General features: G+C 45.0%; 1 protein-coding gene across 1 annotated transcript in view; it reads left to right on the top strand.

The window, feature by feature from the left end:
* LOC106605067 (nuclear factor of activated T-cells, cytoplasmic 1) overlaps nucleotides 1-19661 on the top strand; it is a 62278-nt gene extending 42617 nt beyond the window's left edge. Inside the window, exon 10 of the mRNA XM_045718333.2 lies at nucleotides 18046-19661. Within this exon, the coding sequence (XP_045574289.1) occupies nucleotides 18046-18101 (56 nt within the window). The 3' untranslated portion in view covers nucleotides 18102-19661. The remainder of the gene's footprint in view (nucleotides 1-18045) is intronic.
* Nucleotides 19662-24623: the final 4962 nt, after the last annotated feature.

Genomic DNA, 24623 nt, shown 5'->3' with positions numbered 1-24623 from the left:
CCCCCCCCTCCTCAGAATCATCCCTCCTTCTGGTCACTCCCAGCCTGTTATGGCCCTGTCGGGGTTGCTCATCACATTGTTGTTATGCTCTGATTGTGCGGTATGCAGCATACGTGGCGGTATGCCAGAAGAGATAAAGTCCCCTTGCATCCAAACAGGGGGAACAAGGCGAGTCCCCACTCAACTCAGGAACATCCCTCTTCCTGTGCACCTTTTGTTTCACTCCAACTGTAAACCGCAGCAGACCTATAGCACTGTGTGTGTGCATTAGTGTGTGTGTGTGTGTGTGTGTGTGTGTGTGTGTGTGTGTGTGTGTGTGTGTGTGTGTGTGTGTGTGTGTGTGTGTGTGTGTGTGTGTGTGTGTGTGTGTGTGTGTGTGTTTGCATGCGTGCTCAAGAGCCAAGGGAGCACAGGCGTGATGGGCATTGGGGGCCGAGGGGTTTAGTAGCAGTGCTGTAATTGAGTTGAAACGTGGTTGTCAGCAAATCTGTCCAGCCTGATGAGTCCCATTAGTCCTCACCTCGTAAACAGAAAACAGCGAGAAGTGAGGACGTCTGTCTGTTATCAACTCCGTAAAATGAGCGCAACACTCAAATAGGACATTCTACAAGTCTTTGTCACTTCACACATCCAGAGCTAGCATTTATCTTCTGACTCCGCGCCAGCTCCTGATGTATTTCCCCTTACTGTAGATTGAAACAAGAGAACACTGGCGCTAAATCCAAAGGAAATACGATTAGCATTGTCATGTACATGTCTAATTCCTTTTCAAAATTCTCAGTAGTTATGGACAGGCAAAGGAGCCAGAGTATGAGAATTAATCGAGTAAGAGTGAAACCCAAGCTTTATTTTGCGCTAGGTAAAAGGTCGTTAGGGGGTCATTTTACGCCATCATTTGTACAGTGTGGAAATATTCAGCATTTGCCCTCTGCTAAAGTTAGAACCCTTGGTAGTAACCATGTCTTCATGCTTCACCACCGCCAACACCACCCCATCCACTGTCACTTTAGCGGTGCCCATATCTCTGGACCAAGTGACCAAATGTTATTGGGCCTGTGATTACAGATGCATTAGAGACTCACAGGAATGCGTATTGATTGGCAGAGGCCTACCAAGGCGTCCCTGGTAAAACCTTGGCCCGCTGCAATCTCGCCTCATCTAATGTCTTGAATGAGCATCTGTGGTGGGCTAACTGTGCTCCTGGAGTACCGGTAAGTGTGTGGTGGTAACAGCATACTCCAAAGGCATCTGCATGCTGTACCGGTCAGGTCCACCGGCCCCATTCCGGACAATTCCAGACCCCTCAAATGAGCCTGAGATTAAAAAAAAAAATATTACAGCTGGGAGAAGTCGGTGAGTGGCGAGCTCCCTTTCCACAGTCATTACCGTCCGTTATTATCATATGTTAGCGAGTTGCTCCATTAGAGGGGCGACGGTAGGGGATGACCTCACCAGGCGGTTGGGCGGGCGGTGGTGATTTAGCGTTAGCCGCGTAGCATAGAGTCCCAGCCTGGCCGGTTTGGAGCCAGTGATTTGAGCTCTGCAGCGGGACGACACTTGAGCTTCCCCAGAGTGGAGCGCCTCCCACGCTCAGGCCTCGGGCTCTCATCAGCCAGAGGAAATATCTCTCACTGGCCTTTGGCTCGCACTGCTAACCCAGCCCCAGAGAAATCACTCAACCTATCAACAGGCTGAGCTACTGTACCGCAAGGAGCTCTGTTGTCAGTGTGGGGTAGATATGTAGGAGATCTAGAGGGGGAGGGGATGACAAGTTGAACATAAGCCCCTCTAACTGCCCTTCAACCCCCTAACCCCCTACCCCCTCCCAGCTAGCACCACTTCATCCACTACTTCTGTGATGGAGCATTGGAGCCTCGAGGCTAGCTAACTGCAGGACATTACGCACTGTCTGTCTGTAAAAGGGTGCCCCAAGGCTTTTTGGGTAATGTCCAGGATTTGCGATTGTATTTAAATTGATGAATGATCTGTTGGCTTGTGCTGGGGATGTATTTAGGACTGCTGGCCTGCGGCTGCCATTGGTTCACTGCAGCAGGGGTCTGTCTGTCTCAGGATAGCCAGAAGAGTTGAGTGAGCGAATAAACCTGGACCAAGGTCCATGGATTGATGGTTAGGGGGAATGGAAGCAAGATGTATGTTAAAGTGAATTTTCAAAAGCTAGCCCTAGAGATCTTTGTATTGTTTCTGGCCCATTGTCATACGCCAAACGCAATATATACATATCTAATGTGAGGTTTACATTAAACAGAAGTCTCTCAAGTAAAAAAAAAAATACCTTTCACATTGAGTCATACGCCTCGCTCCCTCTAATCCGGGCCGATTTACAATACATATGGCATTGAGCACAATGTCATGCAAACGACATCAATAAAAACAATAGAAGTTATGAAGAATGAGGAGGGCAGTATATTTACGCTTACCTTGTTAGCCTGGCTAATTAGCCCATAAAACAGGGGGCTGGGATGACGCCACGTTTTGTCACACGTCCTAGCCGAGCTGCAGTTGAGGTGACATCATTACCCCCTCCTGTCACACGCACACGCATATCCGCTTTGATCCTAGACTTGGCTGCTGTTTACACAGCAGATTTGAAGGCTTTGAGCCACATTACGCACCCCCAGCACTCGATCCAGGGTGCTTGTGAAGGCCTCTTTGTGTGTGTGTGTGTGTGTGTGTGTGTGTGTGTGTGTGTGTGTGTGTGTGTGTGTGTGTGCGCGCGCTAGTGTGTGTGTGTGCGTGTGGTGTGTGTGTGTGTGTGTGTGTGTGTGTGTGTGTGTGTGTGTGCGCGCACTTGTGTGCGCTTGTGTGTGTGCGTGTGTGTGTGTGTGTGTGTGTGTGTGTGTGTGTGCGCGCGCTTGTGTGTGTGTGTGCGTGTGTGTGCGCTTGTGTGTGTGCGTGTGTGTGTGTGTGTGTGCGTGTGTGTGTGTGTGCATGTCTGTGTGTGTGTGTGTGTGTGTGTGCGCGTGCACGCATGTGTGTAATGCAGTCATAGTATACTGGCTTGGACATCTGTCTGATCCAGCGAGGCTGCCGCTGTGTGTCTTCTCTCATTAGCTTCTGGTGTGATGGGTGATATAATGAAGCGCAGCTGAACTAGCACAGGGCTAACGCTAATCAGCCAGCCAGACTCTTACCATCTGGTTACAGCTGAATACAGTGGGGCCTTATTCACCCACATGAGAAAAACACAACCAAATGTACACTGCTGATTTCTGACACTTGACATGTGTATTCTGATTGCCTTATATTTCAGGGTCAGCTTTCCAGTTGTTGTTTCCTCCTCAACTCAAATCTTGTACAATTGAAACGCTTTTTTTTTCTAAACTGAAGACAGACCTGGTGTTGCATGAGGCAGAGAGGCAGACGTCAGTGGCAACAGGTTTCTAGAGAGACCTCGTCTTTCCTCGCTCTCTTTCTTTCTCTCTCTCTCCCTCTCTCTCTCTCTCTCTCTCTCTCCCTCAATCCATTCCCCAACAACAATACAGAATTCTAACATTTCTAAGGATCCTTGTCCGCGACCGTTCCCCTCCAACGGCAACTCAAGCTTTTCTCATGGAAACTTTTACACATCCTGGATAGGTGCCCAGACCCCAGGACTCTGCAAAACCCCTAATGATGATTGAGAGCGTGTCCACACCACTCTGAAAACATGCTGAGTCTCTAACATCGGAGTGTGTGTCGCGAGACTGGCGCGGAGTTGAGGTGAGGGGGTTCATTAAAGAAGCTGCGGTTGGGGTGAGGGTTGTCCAATGGGACGGACTCTATGAGCTGCTGTTATTGAGTTGCTCTCGTGTGTGTGTGTGTGTGTGTGTGTGTGTGTGTGTGTGTGTGTGTGTGTGTGTGTGTGTGTGTGTGTGTGTGTGTGTGTGTGTGTGTGTGTGTGTGCTTGCACGCGTGCGTCCTGCCTCCGTGTATGTGTGTGTCTGTGTCTGCGAGCCTGCGTGTGTGTGTGAGGAGGAAAGGTAGACCATCTGACGGTCAGCCGTTTGTGGTTAGAGCCTGTGCTTTCACAACACTCACCCTTTGACCCCCAGCTCTGCTGGGAGGGGGCGGAGCCTGGGCTAATAGAGGCGGGAGAGCAACACTCTCTGTTGGTTAAGTGCAGTGTCAAGACCTCCTATCCCCACGGCTTATGCTTCATGTTATTGACAGGTATAATAGAAGGGGGATGGCTTCTTTATTATTTATGACTTCAGAGAGGATGTGGACTTTTTAATATTGTTGTTATTGCTGCGTTTTCGTGTTAGGAATCTTGTTTTCCTGGCAGGACCTTGAACTGACGGTGGATAAAGGAGGGTGTAGGCTTTTGGGAAGTTTTATAATGGTTGGAAAAAATAATACAAGGCCGTATGATAGGCCTCTGAGAGCCGTTGACGGCTTAGGAGGTGGTTAGAGAGACGATGAAGATCACTAGGACATTGTGTCAACTGCAAATTTCTCCTAGTAGAATCAAAACCATGTCTTGTACCCCGCGATTTAAACAATTATTTATCTCATTTTACTATTGTTATCATAGACTGGCCCAATGTACTACTAGTCACGATTAATATCCTTTCTTTGCTTTTCACATTATTTATGCATATAGTAGGATATGATATGCAATGACTTAGAAATAGGATTAAGTCCAAAGCAAGGAAAGCCTTCAGAGCGATCTCTTCACTCCTTACACTTTTAATGTAACTATTTGATGTTCTGTAATATAATAAATGCATGCTGGACTTAATGAAACCCTGATATCAGAATATACCATGATCTCATGGACATAGCGAGATCCCATCAAGCTTTGAGGAATAGGTTACCTTTGCACTGTGTGCGTGTGTATGTGTGTGTGTGTGTGTGTGCGTGTGTGTGAAGCACTTTGGATTACCTTTAGCACTGTGTTCTGTTTCCTCTCAGTGTGCTTTTACCTCTGTCCTCTTGGCCAGGCTTGAGAAGGTCTCTGGTTGCTGTTTGGGATCAGCTGCTTTCTACACATTTCCCCCTATTATGACATGTCATGGTGTTATGGGCTCTCTGGTCCAAGATAATGAGGAAAGGGGAAATAGTCCTATTTAAGTGGTTACATATAATGGTGAAAGTATGATAGGCTGTCACCATCAAGCTTTGAATTGTAATATCCTTGCAGTAAACTCATAAGGAAGGTGATTGGCGGGATGAGCTGTATGAAGACTCTAACTTTAAACATACTATATGGAAGTTAGATATATTTTTTTGTATTCATTAATATAGCGTTCATCCATTTTTTTTATAAAACCACACAATCCTTAGTTGTAAGCTAACAATGTATGCTTTTGCTCACGGGTGTGGGAATATGTGTCCCTTTCTGTCCAATTAGGTCATTTCTGGCCAATATTTATATTTAGGGGACCTCTTTTGTCTCAAGAGCACCCCCAAAGACAAAAGTTCTGTTTATTCTCTTTAAATGTCAACCTATTAAGTTCCATTGGGCTCTGGGTATTTTCAAATGTGTTCCTACAGGCCCAGCAGCTTAACCACAGTAGTCTTTCGGCCGCTCCGTCATAATATCCACAGTCACTGTGAAAGAATCCGTCTACCACCTAACTGCAGTTCTATATCTAAACAAATTGGGTCTCTCCATGTCAGAGGCCTGATGTAATTAGATGCGAGACCAGATTTCCTTTTTAATGGGTTTTGTGTTTATGAAAGAATGCTCAGATGTCAGGAATGCTTCTAGACGATTTGCTACTGTGAGAGTGTCTGATTATTGTCTAATTATTCCATGCTGTGTGCACATGGTTAGGTACAGTACATGAACTGATTTAGGTAGACGCCAATCTATGGCATCACAAGCTCCGTTTCTTTGAAGAGTGGCCAATTGACACTGTGGCTAGCTGTGCTTTCTCATAATTGATCTAATGAAAGTAAGGTGTGTGTGTCGTGTGCGGATGCGCGTGTGAGTGTGTGTGTATGTGTGTCGGTAGGACTTTTCATTACTCTATCATTTGTACTTGCCTGGATGGGCATGTGATGTGTGTTTATGCAGATTCTCCTGACGCAGCTGTTTAGATGGCTGGTTTCTGTGGCTTGCATTCCGAGGCTCCGAGAGTACACATTCAGAAGCCACGGAGCCACGCGATTCGCAGCGGGTCAAGCCCCAAAGAGAGGCCTGTGGCTTGGCCTGGGATGGGCCATGCATCTGGGTGAGGTGGTGGTGGTGGTACCTCTGCGCCCCATAGCCCCATGCATTCTCTCCACAGCATCTAAAGATGATTGATGTGCATGCGGTTTACAACACTGACAGGATGATCTATATTGTTCTTTGATTGACTCCCATTTGACTCCCTTTTGGCCTGTGAGCCGTTGAGGTTATCTGTAGCCTGGCAAAGACATTATTCTAGATATGATTGTAGCTTCCTCTTCTCCAGACCACTGACATATTGGCTTCTGAATGGATTCACGCTAAATCTTTTCTCACTGCTGTGATTGTATGCTGGCACACACACAACACAATCTACGCCCACGCGTAGATACACACACAGGCAGACAAACACACATTCCTGTGTGTTAAGTCCCCCTTTACAAAGCGGGTCGGCCACTGCCACACTGTAAGTCCTCACTCTCACACTCTTCATACCGGTGTTTTTGTTGTTGTTGTTAGTTTGTTGGGGAATGTAAATACCTGTGGCATCGGTAAACAGAAACAGATCTCTCATTTCAGACTCGTTAATAATAGGCCCCATCTGAAATGTATTCGCTCAGTGATATAGTATCCTGTAGTGACGGATGTCAACAGAAGAGGGCTGTTCCAGCCAGGCAAGATGGGGAATGACGTGGGGTTTGCTGCTCTTGGAAAATCACCCTGTCTCCATTGTGTTCTGCTGAGGGGAGGGAGTAGGGGGGTTAAAGAGAGAGATGGGGAGAGAGAGAGAGAAGAGGGAGAGAGTAGAGGGAGCGAGCGGGAGATGGGGACAGAGAGGAGAGAGAGAGTGGGGAAGAACGAGTAGTCCCCCAGTAGCTTCTGTCACTGGCCTATAAACTAACTGCACATCACCCCCTGTTTCAATGGTGCAGGCCATTACACCAGTCATCCTCTCCAGAGATGATTCAACAGAGTGAAAAGGAGTTTTCTCTTATACACATTTATAATCGTACAGTTATTTATCGATTACTTCTGTATTTCTTTCTGTAATCATGTCAAGTTTTAGCGTCAGGATCACGGGAGATATTTTCTACTTTAGAGTATATATTCTTCTTGTGGAATGGGAATCGTAGATAAAGAAAGAGACAGAGAGAGACAGAGAGAGACAGAGACAGAGAGAGAGAGAGAGAGAGAGAAATGTAGTGTGTGCATGCTTGACTGTAACCCACTGGGCACAGACCTCAGTTCAACATCTAGTTTTTATTTACATTTGGTTGTGAACTAAGTGTGAATCCAACATGAAATCAACAATATAGTGAGGGAAAAAAGTATTTGATCCCCTGCTGATTTTGTACGTTTGCCCACTGACAAAGAAATTATCAGTCTATAATTTGAATGGTAGGTTTATTTGAACAGTGAGAGACAGAATAACAACAAAAAAATCCCCAAAAACACATATCAAAAATGTTATACATTAATTTGCATTTCAATGAGGGAAATAAGTATTTGACCCCTCTGCAAAACATGACTTGGTACTTGGTGGCAAAACCCTTCTTGGCAATCACAGAGGTCGGACGTTTCTTGTAGTTGGCCACCAGGTTTGCACACATCTCAGGAGGGATTTTGTCCCACTCCTCTTTGCAGATCTTCTCCAAGTCATTAAGGTTTCGAGGCTGATGTTTGGCAACTCAAACCTTCAGCTCCCTCCACAGATTTTCTATGGGATTAAGATCTGGATACTGGCTAGGCCACTCCAGGACCGTAATGTGCTTCTTATTGAGCCACTCCTTTGTTGCCTTGGCCGTGTATTTTGGGTCATTGTCATGCTGGAATACCCATCCACGACCCATTTTCAATGCCCTGGCTGAGGGAAGGAGGTTCTCACCCAAGATTTGACGGTACATGGCCCCGTCCATCGTCCCTTTGATGCGGTGAAGTTGTCCTGTCCCCTTAGCAGAAAAACACCCCCAAAGCATAATTTTTCCACCTCCATGTTTGATGGTGGGGATGGTGTTCTTGGGGTCATAGGCAGCATTCCTCCTCCTCCAAACACGGCGAGTTGAGTTGATGCCAAAGAGCTCCATTTTGGTCTCATCTGACCACAACACTTTCACCCAGTTGTCCTCTGAATCATTCAGATGTTCATTGGCAAACTTCAGACGGGCATGTATATGTGCTGCAGGCACGCTCAACACCTGCTTAGATCCAGGGATATTCAGTCAGACACGCACAGGGCAGACTCACAAGAAGGCTGACAGACATACTGAGAGTGAGAGGGGAAAATGTGAGGGTGAAGCAAGAAGCATGCAATCTCTGGTTAGATTCCCTGGCAGTTTCTCCCAAATCCCCTGTACTTCACACGCAGACCGAACATACTTGCTTCTGACTGGGCTGAAGCTGTTATTAACTGAATCGATAGAAGTCTAAGAAAGAAAAACACGGCTCAGAGTGGAGGAGTGTATTTCTCTCATTTTCCCACTGAGCACCTGTAGAGCAGAGAATTACCACGCTGAGGTTCAATGGGTTTGCTTTTAAGGATCGTTCAGAAGCGGTGAGCGTTCAGTGTCCCATTGCTGGCTTATGAACCGTGGAGGATATAAACCTCAATTAGTCCCTTGACTGCCCAGACTGACCTCTTTCTCTCATACTACAATTTTAAGTTCTCATCTCGACATTAACATGGATAGAAGGTGGAAGCTAAGCCGACCCTGTCTACTGCCATACCTCACTAAGAGGTAAGACCTAGCTAGTCAGGGGAGTCCAGGTTAAAACTCGGAGGTGATATGAGATTGCAAAGCTGCACTCTTTAAAAGGTTAGTTTATATCTCTTCAGATGGGGTAAATTGTGATTCTCTCTGTTAGGTATTATGAATCCCTCATGTCAAATCCGCTCACACGTTCCTCGAGTCAGATAAGGTCAGTTGTTAACGCTCCAGGTGAGCGGCGATGTCACGTATGTTTTAATTGAATCAGTAAGATTTAATGTATTTAGGAGAAAGAGCGGGACTCCCTCTCTGCTAAGACGTTCATGTGGCGAACTCCCCGAGCGATGGCAAGCATTAAATCTACAGGTGATGAAGTCGTATAGGCCATAATCAGGTGAAACCGCCAGCTATGATTAACCAATGACGGCTCAGATAGGTTTTTGTTTGTATGTGTGTGTGTGCGCTTGCGTTCATGTGTGTGTCTGTCTGTGTCTGTTAGTTAGCATGTGTGCGCATGGTTGCTGTGATGTGTGTAGGAAGAAGTTGGAACAGATATCCTGGGATCCCTATAGATGTTATAGTGTTATAGTATCTAGGATGGCTGGATGGATCAGAACCTCCAGATGTAGGAAGGTTGTCTGTCTGCACACTAGGTAAATCAAAAAAGAGGTTGACGTGAGGAGAGGACTTGCCAAGCCAACCCACCCCCTTCCCTTTAACCCTAGCCCAGGTAAGTAAGTCCATGAGTCACCCTAACTTGACCCTTTTGCCTCTCAGTCTACCAATCATAGTAGGTGGGAGAAGATTTAAAACAGTGTAGACTCAGAGCAGATTCCAGGTCAGTGGACTGGGAGTGAATCAGATCTGAGACTTACAGTAAATATAAGTCTGACCTTGTAGGTCAGCTGCGAGATCTCAGCAGGAGTGTTGGAGACAGGAGACAGGAGGAGTTTCTCTGCACTGCTTGAGCCTTTTGTGGATTCAGTGTCCATCCGTCTGAGTTTTAGTGCTGCGCTGTGATGTGCTGTGACTCCCGGAAGTTCCTCATGGCAAGGTCTTCGCTGTATATCCAACATTGCGAGGCAGATTGAGACAGTATCCCTGCTGGCATTGGGATGGGTCGCTCCAGGAGTATATTGTAAAGTTCAAAGGCTCCCTTTTGTAAATGCATGAAAGAGATTGTGAAGAACAAGAGCTCATACCTCTTCACCGGGATGGAAAGAGCAACGGTCCAGTCGAAGGCCAAGCGCCAGGCTCTCTACACACGCACGCACACGCACACGCACACACAGGCACACACGCACACACACGCACACACACACACGCACACGCACGCACACGCACACACACATGCACACACACGCACGCACACACACACACACACACACACACACACACACACACACACACACACACACACACACACACACACACACACACACACACACACACACACACACACACACTCACATACACTCAAACGATAAGGTACCTCTCAAAGCCTCATGTCTATGATAGATAGGGTCTAATAAAACTTGCACTGAGGTATGCCTTTTTGGAAGCAGGGAATGTGGTTTTCTATATAAAACGTGGATTCCAAAATCCCACTTTACAACTGACAGGGAACAGGTGATTTAAAGAGGCAGAATACAAATGCTGATGTCATAAATCCCATTATATGCAGGTGTACGGCCAAATTCTCACTCAGGTGGCTGTAATCTCGCAAAGTATGATAGCTTCAATATGTCAATGCTTTTTCCGCCATATTCAAAAAGGGGAGATCTCAATCCATGTGCATTAGCCACCGTTGCCTCATGCCTTTCCAATTCGGCATCAATCAGACCGGGCGTATCTGATGGCCATCGTTATTTTAGCATGAAACTTTAAGTCAATGAGGCATGCTGAACTTTTTAAATCCGACTCCTTTCATATCTCCACCATGCAGACGTGTGTTTCACTCACTCTCTCACTCAGATATTTGTAGACGTTGTGATTGGTTGGGCTTGGTTGGGCTTGCGCTTTATTGCAGCTTTACATGTAAAGAAACACATATCGCATTACCATAGCATGCAGAAGGAGATTAAAGCCCCCTGTTTAATTTGTCTATCAAATATATCATGAAATCTTGGTACCGCTGCTTTACTTTGTACTGTTAGTAGTCGAGGAACTGGGGGAGGACACAGCGAAGACGATCAAGTGACTCATTTCAGTCCATCAATGATGAGCTCACAGGAGAGCAGCCCTAACCATGTAAACACCTCACCGGCCTCGTCCCCGGAGACGGGCCCCAGCGAACACACCCACCGCCCCCAGGGCCTTAGAGGAAGTGAGAGGAGGAGAGGAACGGGCGGCGGCGGCGGCATCTCACAGAGAAGTAAGATAGGGAGGAGAGGCAGCAGTAGCAACACACCATGGAAGATCAAAGAGAAAGTGCCTTGCCAAAACAAGCAAATCAGTGTCGGTCGGTTTTCAGTTAAAAAAAAAGCTGTTGTTTTTAGATTGGCTGTGTAATTTTGGGGTGGCTGGCTATTGTTTTTTCAGCCTGTTTCGGTCTGCGAGGCGGCGGTTGCAGCCCTCTGGCTACTGCCTGGTGTTTTCCGTCTGGCCTGAGCACAGAGCAGATGCTCGCTAGCTCTCTAGGGGTCCACCCGTTTAGCCTGGCAACGAGCGGGGTTCATCTGACTTCGGAGACCAATAAAGCAAGCTGTCTGAGATGAGGAGCACATCGGAGACTCACGTAGGAAGACACAGGTGGAGATGAGATGAGAGCAGCACTTCACTTTATCTCGCTGTCTCCCCACTCCTTGCTCTCCACCGTGGAGCAATACTCGGAGGTCCTGCAAGCAGTAGCAGCCATCAGAGGAAAGTATTCCTGGAGATCCAAGGACTCCCTCTCTCCGCCAGCGTGGCTCAGCCTCTGTTAACCATTACTCCTCTCCCCCCCCTTACCATTAGTGTGCACCTTGGCAGTGGAGGAAGCGCATTGGCCGAGGCCCAGGGCACACAGCAACGTCTGCGCAGCGCCCAGCTGCTGCCGGAAGGGTTGTAAAACTCGAGCAGAGACCCTCACAGTCGACTCCAGCTTCAACCCCCCCCCCCCCCGCTCTCCACTCTCTCACTCTCTCTCTCTCTCTCTCCAACACACTAACTTTTTCTTTCGTCTCCTCCGGTCAGTCGTGAGGCTGAGTGCTTCCACATGGGGAAAGGCAGGCTTCACACATTAGCAGAGTTGTGGGGATGATATATCCCCATCTGCACATATAATCACATCATTACACCCACAGGGCTTCCCAGGGTATCAGTCTCTGTTGTCTACCTGCTAGTCTGAGATGAATTTATGAAGTGTTCAATCACGGTGAAGAATTAGCTTAGTGTAATTTCTCTGTGTCCAACTGTGTTTATCTATAGGGATGAGTTTGTATATGCGTGTGCGTGTGCTGCGAGTGCATGTGTCTGTCTGTCTGTCTGTCTGTCTGTCTGTCTGTCTGTCTGTCTGTCTGTCTGTCTGTTTGTGCGTGCGTGCGTGCGTGCATGCGTGCATTGGTATGTGTGTACCTGTCTGCATGCTCTGACCCTTTCACAACACTGGTTCTGACAGATTCTTAGGAGAAGAGGAGTGAGTGACGTGCATCCAGCCTCTCCCTCTAGCTGTTGCGAACCTGCGTGGGAGGCTGCAAATTGTCCATTAAGCGTTTCTGCTGAAACCGAGAGCAGATTTGATATTGTAGGGAAACAAAAGTAATATGTAGCAGGAAATTCAATTGTCTCTCTTTAGCAGCTTCAAACTCCAGTTCAGCTTCCTCACCAAATCAATTTCACATACACGTTGAGTTCAAACGAGGTTGAGCATTTGTTTTGTGGATGTCCAAATGGCTGTACTCCCCTCTTCTGCCTATTACAGTATTTTGAAATAGAGAAGGGTAATGCATTTTGTTGCATTACGCTATTGTTCCTAAATCATCTGGATTTTCATGCCATGGTTTGCATGTGTGTCTGCATGCGTGCTCCTTTGTGTGTGCCTGTTTGTGTCTGTGTGCGTGCGTGCACTCACGGATGCTGTCTGTATGTGTTGGTGCGCTTGTGTGCCTGCATGCCGGTGTGTGTCCATGTCGATGTGAATGACCATTATGATTCAGATCAGCTTCTTCATATGCAGTAGGGAGCCAGAACACAATAGGTGGAAGCTTGTGCTTGGCTTTCTGACAAGGCATGATGGGGCACTCGAGGGCCCGGGAGAAGTGTAAGCAGAGGAAGAGTACGCCTATGTACAGCACCGAGGTTTCTAACCCTAACACCACTGGAGTTAATGTAGTTTATCCACCCTGTGAAAGTTAGCTATGCCTTCCTTCATGGGCAGCCGGAGACCGGAGAGAATAGAAACTCCCAAGCAGGATGCCTCTCTTACAACGCTTACAACTCAGAGTTCAAAGGGTATGTTTAGAAAGTTGAGCAGGAAGAAGGTGAAGTGAAGTCAGCGCTAGTGCCAGGTCATTGCCAGTCGTTGATTGGGTAAAGGGGGAATCGGGTTACGCTTGCAGGGACCACCGAGTGTTTTTGCGGCCCGGGAGGCTCTCCTCTCCGTCTCCTCTAACCGCATGGCTATCCTCTGTTCTCAGAGGATAGCCTGGATGTTATCGAACCCCGACGCCAACGCTATCTGCTAACCTCGGCTAACTCAATCCCCGCGCAGGTCAGGTTTGGCTGGGGGAGCTCGGGTGGCGCGTTCTCCTCGCCCAAATGAAGTCATAATGCTTCTGCCTGGATAACTAAATCAAAATAGGGCCAAATTGCTCCACTGCTGCTCCGATGGACTTCGCTGTTGGTCTCGGATCAGTCTTTATCAGAATTGAACATTGACAAGCTCGTTAACCTTTTGGGTGCCTACTGCCTTGGTGGCCATTTCAGGCACATTACGGTAGCTTAACCTAACAGCAGCCTGTAATCTAAACCTCTCGGTTCACTTGGTGCTGTGTTCTAATTTCATGTACAACTGACAAACATGGTTTAGTCAAAGCTTGAAATTTAATTATATGGCATTGCAGTCCCTCTGCTGTGCACTTTGGGCCCTTTCAGAGGTGCCTGGTAGCTCCTCCTTGAGATGAGGGAAGTCTTTTTAATGACTGTTTATGCCGACAGAGAGAGTACCTTGGAGAGCGCTCTATACACTTGTTCAGTAGGGCCACACCCCGGAGGGAAAGCTGCTTCTTCCCTGATGTACTGTAGCAGAGAGATTAGAAAGCCCAACCCAAGCCAATCCCATAGATACATCCATCTTTTGCCTGTCCATCCGTAGAAACATGGTTAGACGTGTACTCCCCACCGCACAAACACATAGAAAGTACTGCAGCAGGATAATTATAGAGGTGGGTAGGAGCGATGGCTGCTTCATTGACACACTATATTTCCATACTACCTTCTCTCCTTCTCCAAACATTAAGTACGTTTGCATGCACAGTAAATCATTTGAATATAAAATGGATTATGGCAGTAGGCTGATTATGGCAATAGTCATGCAAACACTTTGCTTACCTTCATCGGCGTACGGTCAAAATCGAATTAAGCACACGCCGATTAAAACACCTGGTTTTCTGAGTAATCTTTCAAATTATTAGGACACAGAAACAGCTTAATCAGGGTTCCAAACTGTGTATTTGATCTGCATGTGCCAGCAGCTGTAGCGCAAGCCTCCCTCTTTTGCGCGAGTGGAGTGAGTTTGGAAAAACTGAAAGTATGAATCTTAGAAGTTTAGTTTTCACAGAACTTTATGTGTCGGGAAACTCAGAATCAGAAAGGCTTCTCTGTGGTATAAAGGTTTATTTTGATTTGCCGATTTTCTACACTGTGCCCCTAAATTCAGATGTGTCCATGTAAATAGGATTATTAGGGAAATCGTTATTCTTGCAAAATGTGTCAATGTTTTAAACAAACTATTATATTAATCTGACTAGCCACAATAATCAGGTTATTGTGTGCATGTAACCATACTGATTGTAGGAGAAAATCAACATTTTCTCCCCTCTGAAAGAGGCGAGGAGTTGAGAAATCAAAAGATCACAATTGAGATTCAGCCCTCTGTCACTCTCACAACTTCCAAAATGAGCTGCTAAACAGGCTGACAGCTATGGCTGTGGTTTGGACGCGATTAGAGGTACTTAAGGTAATAAAGGATGCCGCTTTTTTGGGGGGGGCGAGGATTGTGTTGTTTTGCATGAGTGGAATATGTTCAGTTGAATTTTCCACTGTTTTTGTTTATTCAACAAAGGACTTCTCACACTTATAGCTTTCCATACATGACAAACCGGAACCGAAAAGGAAATAACTTTCCGATGCTGTTGAGAAGCTTGTCAAGCAGGTTGGAATGACAATAGTAGTGTCATCATCAATCAGAGTTTGATCCAAAGGAGAGTCACACATTAACATCTGTCGTGGTTGCAATAATATTTTCAGAACCTAAATGAATATGACTTTATAAATAATGTAACTACATTTGATACTGACTGCCTATCTACCAGAGATTCACATTATCATACGCATGAAGTATCATCATGTTTCTATTTTGTCAGTTGGGCATATTTGATAGGGTCTTACTCAGTCTGTGAGGAGACATTGCAGTCTTGCACTAACTCACAAGGTTGTGTAACACCTTGAACTGCCTTGATTTATAGCAAAATTCCATTTCAAACACAATGTTCGCCCTCAAATAGGACTTCTCATCATTTTACTGTGTTTTCATGCTTGCCTCCTTCATATGAGAGCAAGTAAGGTGGATGTGGGGAGTGAAGTGAGTAAAGCACTGTCATCTGGGTTAGTGTTGCGTCATGGAAGAAGAATGCAATGAGAGGACCTAGGCTGACCTCTGACCCCGTTTCCCTTCTTTCCTCGCCTCAGAAGAATGTGTTTCTCCTCAAGGACTAGACAGGGTGGCCTAGGGTACAGTAATACAACTGGATCATGTCCATTAGGTACCACATGGAAGAAAACCGCCTGAAATAGGGAAGGACTACTTTTACTTGTCCAATGAGGAACATAGATTATTATTTGAAACCATTTCCATCACCATTTCCAAAGCTATTACCATGAACAAGATCCAGGGCTTGACGCCTTAGCCTTGATACTAGCCTACAACTTAGGACAGCCCATACCTAGTAACACGTGTATATAATTAGAGACAGACTTCATAATAGAGTGGACCTAGAATAATGCAATAAAGTTTCACATGACATCTTATGGGGATCTCTAAGCACAGGAAAAACACCAAACACGAATACAAACGAATTTGTCCCTGGTCAGTCAATTATTTTGAGGCCTACCGAAGAATTATTATTTTCCCCTTGAGATACAGATAACTGATGGCATTAGCTAGTTATAACTGTTTGTGATAGTTGTGTGGTGTAACAGTTGGCCACATCCTGTTACGGTGGCTTTCTGAAGGTCAACAGGGCTCAGATAGGAGGCTGTCAGGGGCAGTTCAGTTGAACTACCTGTACAGTTTTTATTTTTTTCGCTGTGCCTCGAAAGTGGAAAATATTAGTTGATAAAGCGTAGAAAAAAAACACTGTGGTTACTACGTGGGTGTTGAGATGTCAGTGTTTTTATCCTGACTGACAAGAAGAGAGGAAGCTACTGCTTTTCTCTCAGAGAAAAGGTACATTTGTGGCATACGCTGCTGAGGTGTTGGATTTTCCCTCCCTCGACAATTCTTCTCTGCCCCAAGCTATTTTCTTGTTTCTCTCACAACCATGGAATTGAAGACTGGCATTAAAGTTTGATCATTTAATTGTAACACGCTTGTGTGCCTTTTTTTTTTGTCCCGAGGAGGCGTAACTAAAAATAACCGCAACGTGTAAAAGCCTGTTTAGCCTTGAGCGGAATTACTGGTAAAAACAGCCAGCGAGCGGCTCAGGTTGACTTTTTCCAGTGGGAGTTGAAAGGGAGGTGAGGGAGGTGAGCCCCAACTCTGTGTGTGTGTGTGTGTGTGTGTGTGTGTGTGTGTGTGTGTGTGTGTGTGTGTGTGTGTGTGTGTGTGTGTGTGTGTGTGTGTGTGTGTGTGTGTGTGTGTGTGTGTGTGTGTGTGTGTGTGTGTGTGTGTGCGTGTGTGTGCGTGTGTGCGCACGTGTGCGTGCGTGTATACGTCCGTGCATTCATATTCAGAATTATTTCATTTTTTTTACCTCTACCAAGCTGTTTCAGTCGATCATAATTCAAACACTGAACTCATTTATCAGAACTCATATCCATAAACATTCATATTCATAGAAACACCAGGAAAATACAGTATTTAATCATGTAAACACTTCTACTGCCACAATAAATGAAAGGGTGCCCTCATTTGGTCCCCCCCTCCTCTCTCCCTGTGTGTAGGGTGGTGATGTCTGTGTCTGTGTGTTTGGGGGAGGGGGGGGGGGGGGGGGGGTTGCGATATCTGTGTGGGTAGGTTGTCTCCATTGTATGCCTGTTTGTCCAGTGGACCAGGAGCTGATAAAGTAGTCTGCCCAGTCTGCCCTGGTCTGTGGGTGCAGAGTGGATATGAGGAGGGTGCAGACTTCCTTTCCCGCCTCCAGTGATGTGGATCGTGACCTCACTGAGTTCCAGACTGAGTGGCCCTTCTCTCTTTCTCTGTCTCTCTCTCTGTCTTTCTATCTCTCTCTCTTTCTCTCTCTGTTCCTCTGCTTTACATTAGAGTGCCTTGAGGAGCCTCTTGTTTGCTCCCAGTCCTAGGGCCCGGGTCAGTCACTTCCCCCCCAATGTGCCAAAGCACACAGCAGATAAAGAGAGGGGACTTCTCTCCGTCTGCCTGACTGTGGGAAACACGCGGGCACAGGATCTAGAACAGGAAAGGCAAGAAAGAGAATAAGGGTGTGTGTGAGTGTGTAATTGTGTCTAAATCCCACAGTGGTGATTCACTGAAAATTCTTAAAGAAAAGCAATTTTATTGCTGTGTCAAAAGAGATTTAGAATGAGTTACATATTTTTCACTTTGCAATTGTGCTGCTATTGAGAAAGTGGAGATATTATTCTTACTTGAATCCGCAGAAATCACAGTGACAAACTTTTAACCACCAAATCTCATGCGGTACAGGTGCAGCCGCAGAAAATGGTGATGATGATGGTGATGATGATGGTGAAGATGACGAAGATGAATGTTGTGACAATGATGTTATAATGAGAAGTATATTTTGGATGGGTTTTCGAGTAACAATATCTCTCCTTTTGTCTCCACAGTCAATGAGATCATCCGAAACGACCTGTCCAGCATCTCAGTGCATCTCAGTACATAAACTCTCTGCAGATACAAAAAGGGACAGAGGCAAAGGGACCACAAACCAAAGCTCCTATATCCACATGAGGAACCCCTTAACAGAGAGCTTTCACATTACCACTTCCTCATTGCTACATTTCCCAGATGCCTGATTCGCTTGCCCCTCGTTACACTGCAGAACGATTGGCCGACTGGTGGTCATTGACAGGAAACTGCAAAGCTCCATATGAACGAATGTTATAGTATAACGTGAGATGGCCTTAGATATAATGGGAGGGACTGTGACAATTACTACACTTGCCTTAAATGACGACTCTTGCTCTTCCATGGACCAAACAGCTCAGTAAGACTGAATACTCGTTTCTTTACTGATGACCTCTTCTTTATGTGTGTTGGACTCTAATATACGGACAAGCCAATGGGTGTGTCATATGTTGGTCAGAGCGTCCTGGCAAACCACAGCAACCCAGGCGGTGCCTTACAACATCACTCACTGACTAGAATGCAATATCATTTCGATCACTTCAATCATTCGTTTACAGGGAAACTAAAAAATGTCTGGAAAATAAATAGAGATGTGTATAGGTTAGAATTGTGTATCAGTTTTTTTTAATTATGTCCTTGTCCATTTATACTGAATGTTGTGTATGATATTCTTTGTATAAACATGTATTTGAAATGTACTTTGCGTATGCCTTAAATCTATTATGCAGTTTTGCGGTTTAGCTCCTCGTTTTTTTTCTTCCAGTGTCTTCCTTTTTCTAATGATCCAATGTGCTCCACCTCGTTGCTAGCATCTGTCTTGACACCTAGTGCCTCTTCTATCCTTCCGCTCTGGCCTCCCTCTCCCTCTTCCCTTCTTTTTTGAAAATATTCAGAAATGCTTAGACCATCAGGAAAGAGCCTACTACACGTATCTTATTCACATACCTTATTCCCCTGTCCTGTATAATACAGCTAGAGAAGGGTTGAGCCGTCAGCTTGGCAATAATTGATTTCCGCATATGAAAGGATTTGACCTGATTATTGTTCAAGCTTCTTCTTTACTGTTAGAGACAGTGGCTCAGTAGGCTTCAGACAGTATGTAATGCACTTTACCATAGTAACGGCACAAGGTTTCTCCTCCGTCGTGACCAAATGTTATAGGATCTAGATTCATATACTTAGTATGATAGGACAGACAGCCCTTACTGAGCTACGGAGTCTCTTCTTATAAAGGATGACAGATCTGCAATCGTTTTCTATGTCGTCAAGTACAATGTCTTTCTTCAGCATGCGGAGAATACTAATGATATATATGATTTAGCTTTACTATACCGTTAAATAGCTTCATGAATACATGTGGACTATATGATAGCATGGCTCTATGTAACAGATTGATGTATTGTGCCTTATTCTCTATTGTCTCTCTGCTACAACATGATTGGAACTCTTAATCATTTTCTATCCAGGCACAAAGGTGAAACATATTTCCTCTTTAATATGAAATATTTATGGAAATTGAAATGGTGTTTTATGTACACTCAATGTGTTCTATAAAAAAAAAAATGAATGAATAAATGACATGATAATGACAATACTGACATGTGCATTGCTGTTATTAGGATTTTAATTTGATTTTAACGTTGAGCATTTTACACACACACACACACACACGCACACACATGCAGTGATACTCTAGCTGTTTCGTATTGCTGTCTTTACCAGATGGCATTGTCCATGAATCTATGCGTGTGCTATAAAAACCCTTTCCTTTTGGCACAAATCATCACCAGAAATCATATATGGTGTTTTATCCCTCCGACTGTCTGGAATGACATAACATTTTTAGATATCTAATTTACCCTCAACACTGAAACAGTATTTTCCATACAGCGATACAGAATCAATTACTTACGAAATGCGTCTCTCTAAGCACACTGAACTCGTTCTCTGCCTTATCCATCCATGCTCCATATGGCTATGCTTTAGTTTAAGACTTTCTCTATAACTCAACAGCTTTTGGTTTTCTTGTGTTATAGTATTTGACCATGGTAAACCTTGGATGGTTCTAACCTGTCCCCGTATGTCTAATAAAGCTTGAAATGGACACAGCAGGACCTTGACGTGTATGGGCCAAATTCAATTATCTTCCCATGGCTTTATGCAAACTCTGATGAATTCATTTCCTCTAAGGTCTCTTTTTTTCCCCAAGGTCTCTTACAAGGCACAATACAGTAGTCTACATATATGGCCTATTTATTAACAAAATGTTGAAATAGAATTCAAATATATGGACATTTTTGATTGGCAGTTATTTTTTTTTGGGGGGGGGGGGGGGGTGGAAATGCAACAAGGTATTTACATAAATGAACAGCAAATAGCAGGCATTGTTTGGTCATAATTATACTTCTACAATTCAAGGCATACATCCAAGCCTTTACATTACAGTTTTTTCCAACTGCTTACACACGTTTTCAAAATTGTCTCCTTTTTTTCTCAAAACTCTACACACAATTCCCTAAACTGCACACACAAAATGCAAAATTCCTCACATCTCCTTCAAAATGTAACACTGCATTCAAAATGCCATAAACACGTGTCAAAATGAAGCATTCGCATCAAATGGCAAACACTGCTTTCATAATAGTACATTTTTGGATATACCATGTAAACACTGTCATTCTAAATCTAAAGCTCTTTGGTCTTTCATAGGCTTATATCTACATTTCAGTACAGTGTTCTACAGTGAAAGTAATCTGCTGAGAGGGGTAACAAGTACACTGTAAACACCAATGCAATGTAGAAACAGAAAATATGTATTAGGCCAAACATTACTGTTGTATACAGTAGCATACAACAAAACCATAAACATATGTAAACTAAAAGTATATTCTTTAGAATACAGTAAAGAACAAAATTGTGTGTGTGGGGTCCCGGGGGGGGCAGTCCAGGAATTGGTGGGGGGGGGGCAGTCACCAGTGCTAAGCTACGCTTCATCTCTTCTCCGGGCTGGGTCTGGCCACAATACTTCGTCCACATCACAAGATACATTTTCTCTTGCCAAACATCGAGGGAAGTATCTCCTAGCATGGCGTATCCAACTTGGACAGAGGCAACCTCTATGTCCCCACATGCGTCCTCCATTGCCTGGAGAAGCGGCATGCGGGCATAGGGTTGGCAATCACACACTTTCCAGCGCCAGGCTGAGAAGAATTCCTCTATGGGATTTAGAAAAGGTGAATATGGGGGTAGGTACAAAACTACAAATTGTGGATGGGTGGCAAACCAGTTTTGGACCAGAACAGCCCGGTGAAAACTAACATTGTCCCATAAAACCACAAATCTAGCAGGCTCCTGATCTGGATCAGGGACAAGCATTGTGTAAATTGCATCCAGAAAAGTGAGCATATGGCCGGTGTTGTACGGACCCAGTGTGGCATTGTGATGGAGGACCCCGTTTTGAGTGACGGCAGCACACATAGTTATATTACCCCCACGCTGTCCAGGGACATTGGTAATTGCCCTCTGTCCTATTACATTAATTCCACGGTGCCTGGTTTTGGTGAGGTTGAAGCCAACCTCATCCACATAAATAAATTAATGCCGAATTACATGGGCATCCAGCTCCAAAACTCTCTGTAACAGACAAAAGTATATACAGATGAGTAAATATGGTATGTCTGAAGTACTGGAAGTAGTGTTGCATACATACCTCTACAAAGTCATGTCGCATATTTTTGACTCTGTCAGAGTTTCTCTCAAATGGCACCTTGTAAAGTTGTTTCATCGTCACTCGGTGCCGTTGGAGGATGCGTTGTATGGTCGACAGGCTTACAGCATTGATGTTGTTAAATATGGTGTCATTATTCAAGATATGCTCTCTTATCTCTTGAATCCTAATTGCATTGTTGGCCAAAACCATATTTATAATTGCAGTCTCTTGTACATCTGTAAACAAGCGTCCTCGTCCTCCATGATGTCTTTGCCTTTCCACTCTGTACAGAATTCAAACACTATGTGTTCAGCATAAACAATGTACAAAACAATGTAGTACAGCATGATAACCAACCTCATTCATTCAATGCAGTGCAGTAAATGGCTGGCTTAGAGTTACAAATATTTATGCAGTACTATGCAGTCATACGTATTTGACAGTACATTACTGTAATGCTAAAATAGTCATTAGATAGTTGCATACCTGTTCTCATTTCTGAAGGTTCGAATTATGGACGCCACTGTAAATCGACTCAAGTTGGGCTGGACTCTCAGTCCAGCCTCTCTCATGGTCACACCGTGGTTGATCACATGATCAACAAGTGTTGCCCTAATCTCATCAGAGATGGCTCTCCTTCCTTCTCTTCTTTGCCCTCATCCTCTTCTTCCTCTTCCTCCTCCTCTTCCAACTCTTCGTCTTTGAATTTGTCCTCGTTGTTGTCCCCTGCGTCTCCCTCCTACTCCTCTTGCTCTCTGTCCATTGTTGGCATCCATTGTTCAAAACAGGTAATCTGACCTTTGACCTATTTATAAGCCTATACTACAGTAAAGCAGTGATTGGTTAGTGATCAGTTAAGCAATTAGTGTTTGCACATGTGAGGAGTGTGTGTGTGACCTGGTGAATAAGTGTAACATTTTGATTGGTTGTGTTTGGAAAAGGAAAGCAAGTCACTTCCTGTTAGATTTTTGTGTTTTAGGTAGAAAATTGTGTGTAGTGTTTTGAAAAAAGTGTTTTAGGCAATTGACAACTGAGTCAAAGGCTGAGAAATAGCTTATGGTTTTGGATATTTGGTGTGTAGTTTTGCACTTTGAGTGAGAGGTTTCAAAAATCGTGTGACATGAAAAGATTTTGTGTGTAAGCAGTTGGAAAAAACTGTAATTCAGATTGACCTGACTAGCATGACTAGCTGCTATACTCGATTTAACATGCATTTCCTTCAGGTGCATGTCTTTGCAAGGACGTGTATAGCCTACAGTACAGTTTTGCATGTGCGGAGTGGGCGGTTATGGGAGTGGCATAGTGTTTCTCACCAAGGGAGCTGTACCATGCTCCTGTGTACCACCTGCCAGTCCTCCAGACTTTTTCCATCTAGCAGCAAAGTTCCGAATGGCCCATCGTCATAGTGACAGAAATCAGGCGGGCAGGCCTGGGCGGTGCTCCCCTGTACACCCACGGCAGTCCCAAAATAGCCCCTCTATTTACAGATGCGGTCACGCCTCTTTTTCCTGGCGCCCGCTCTCACCTAGATCTTCCTCTGACGGAGCCAGCTTCCCTTTGACACAGTTGAGTAATCATTGAAACCGGTATCATTTTATTAGAGGACCCATATAGTTGATTTAGAAGAAAAATCTAACTGACAAACAAATAGCAATGGTCCTATCATGTTCATGTTATAGGGGCATTTATCATTTATTGATGAAGTGGCCTAAGACAGCGTGAGATACATCGACAGATTTAACATGTGTACCTATGTGGCTTGATTCTATGTGCTTCCTTTGTAAGTGAAAAAAGATCCCAGTGAAAATCGTAATGATTCTAGCTCGTGCCATTTGGTCCCTGGGGCGCTCATGCACCCTTCACCTGGCACGGGGCACGGCTAAGTCGTTTCAGAGGGTAGATTTACAGGTTCTTTATGGCTCCGCTTCGTCTCTCATTGTATTCCCACTGAGCCCTTGATTTCTGCTTTTATAAAGTGAATGCATAGCTAGGCACAGTGGTTCAGCTCTTGCCCTCTCTTCTCCTCTCCTCCAGTCCAGCCATCTGCAGATCGTAAATCCGGGATATAACTTACCTCTGTTATGAAGGGCATGTTGAGAGAGCCATGGGGGCGACTTTAAGAGATGCTTTAAGAGATGATTGCTTGACCATGCATACGGTTGGACTTTGATATTCTGTCATTCTAAGCAATAGAGATGTTTATGATGTTTTTCTATTTTGGGTAAAGGAGAAAACTGCATGGATATTTTTGTCCGGGATCACAGAGGCATAAGGGTATGTCGTTATGCAGATTTAGCGGGATAGTGACGATATTAATGCTGGTCTCTGATCAGCATCTACTGCCCGTGAAGAGAATGAATGATTATATTGCCCCTTATAGGGAGCGGAGAAGGAGGGGCTGAGGGTTGATAGGGTCTCTCTGTGTGTGTGTGTGTGTGTGTGTGTGTGTGTGTGTGTGTGTGTGTGTGTGTGTGTGTGTGTGTGTGTGTGTGTGTGTGTGTGTGTGTGTGTGTGTGTGTGTGTGTGTGTGTGTGTGTGTGTGTGTGTGTGTGTGTGTGTGTGTGTGTGCGTGCATGTGTGTGTCTGGGGAATCCACAGGTGCACTCTCTCTCCACATGGGCCCTCTGGACACGTGACAGGCGCAACAGATGACCCACTGACACGGTCACATCACTGCGGTCACAAAGACGAATCCCCTTTTAAAAGTGACTTTAAAGAGACACTCGAAAAGACAGAGCCAGATGGACTGGAAAAACTGTGTGCGTATCTTTTCTTCATCTGCAATCATTCAACTTGATTCACTCTTTCTCTCTTTTGCGATGCGTGACATGTCATGCAAGGATTCAA

The sequence above is a fragment of the Salmo salar genome, chromosome 05 (assembly GCF_965601325.2).
Source record: "Salmo salar chromosome 05, fSalSal1, whole genome shotgun sequence".
Taxonomy (NCBI): Eukaryota; Metazoa; Chordata; class Actinopteri; order Salmoniformes; family Salmonidae; genus Salmo; species Salmo salar.
This window is presented reverse-complemented; position numbering and strand designations above follow the sequence as displayed.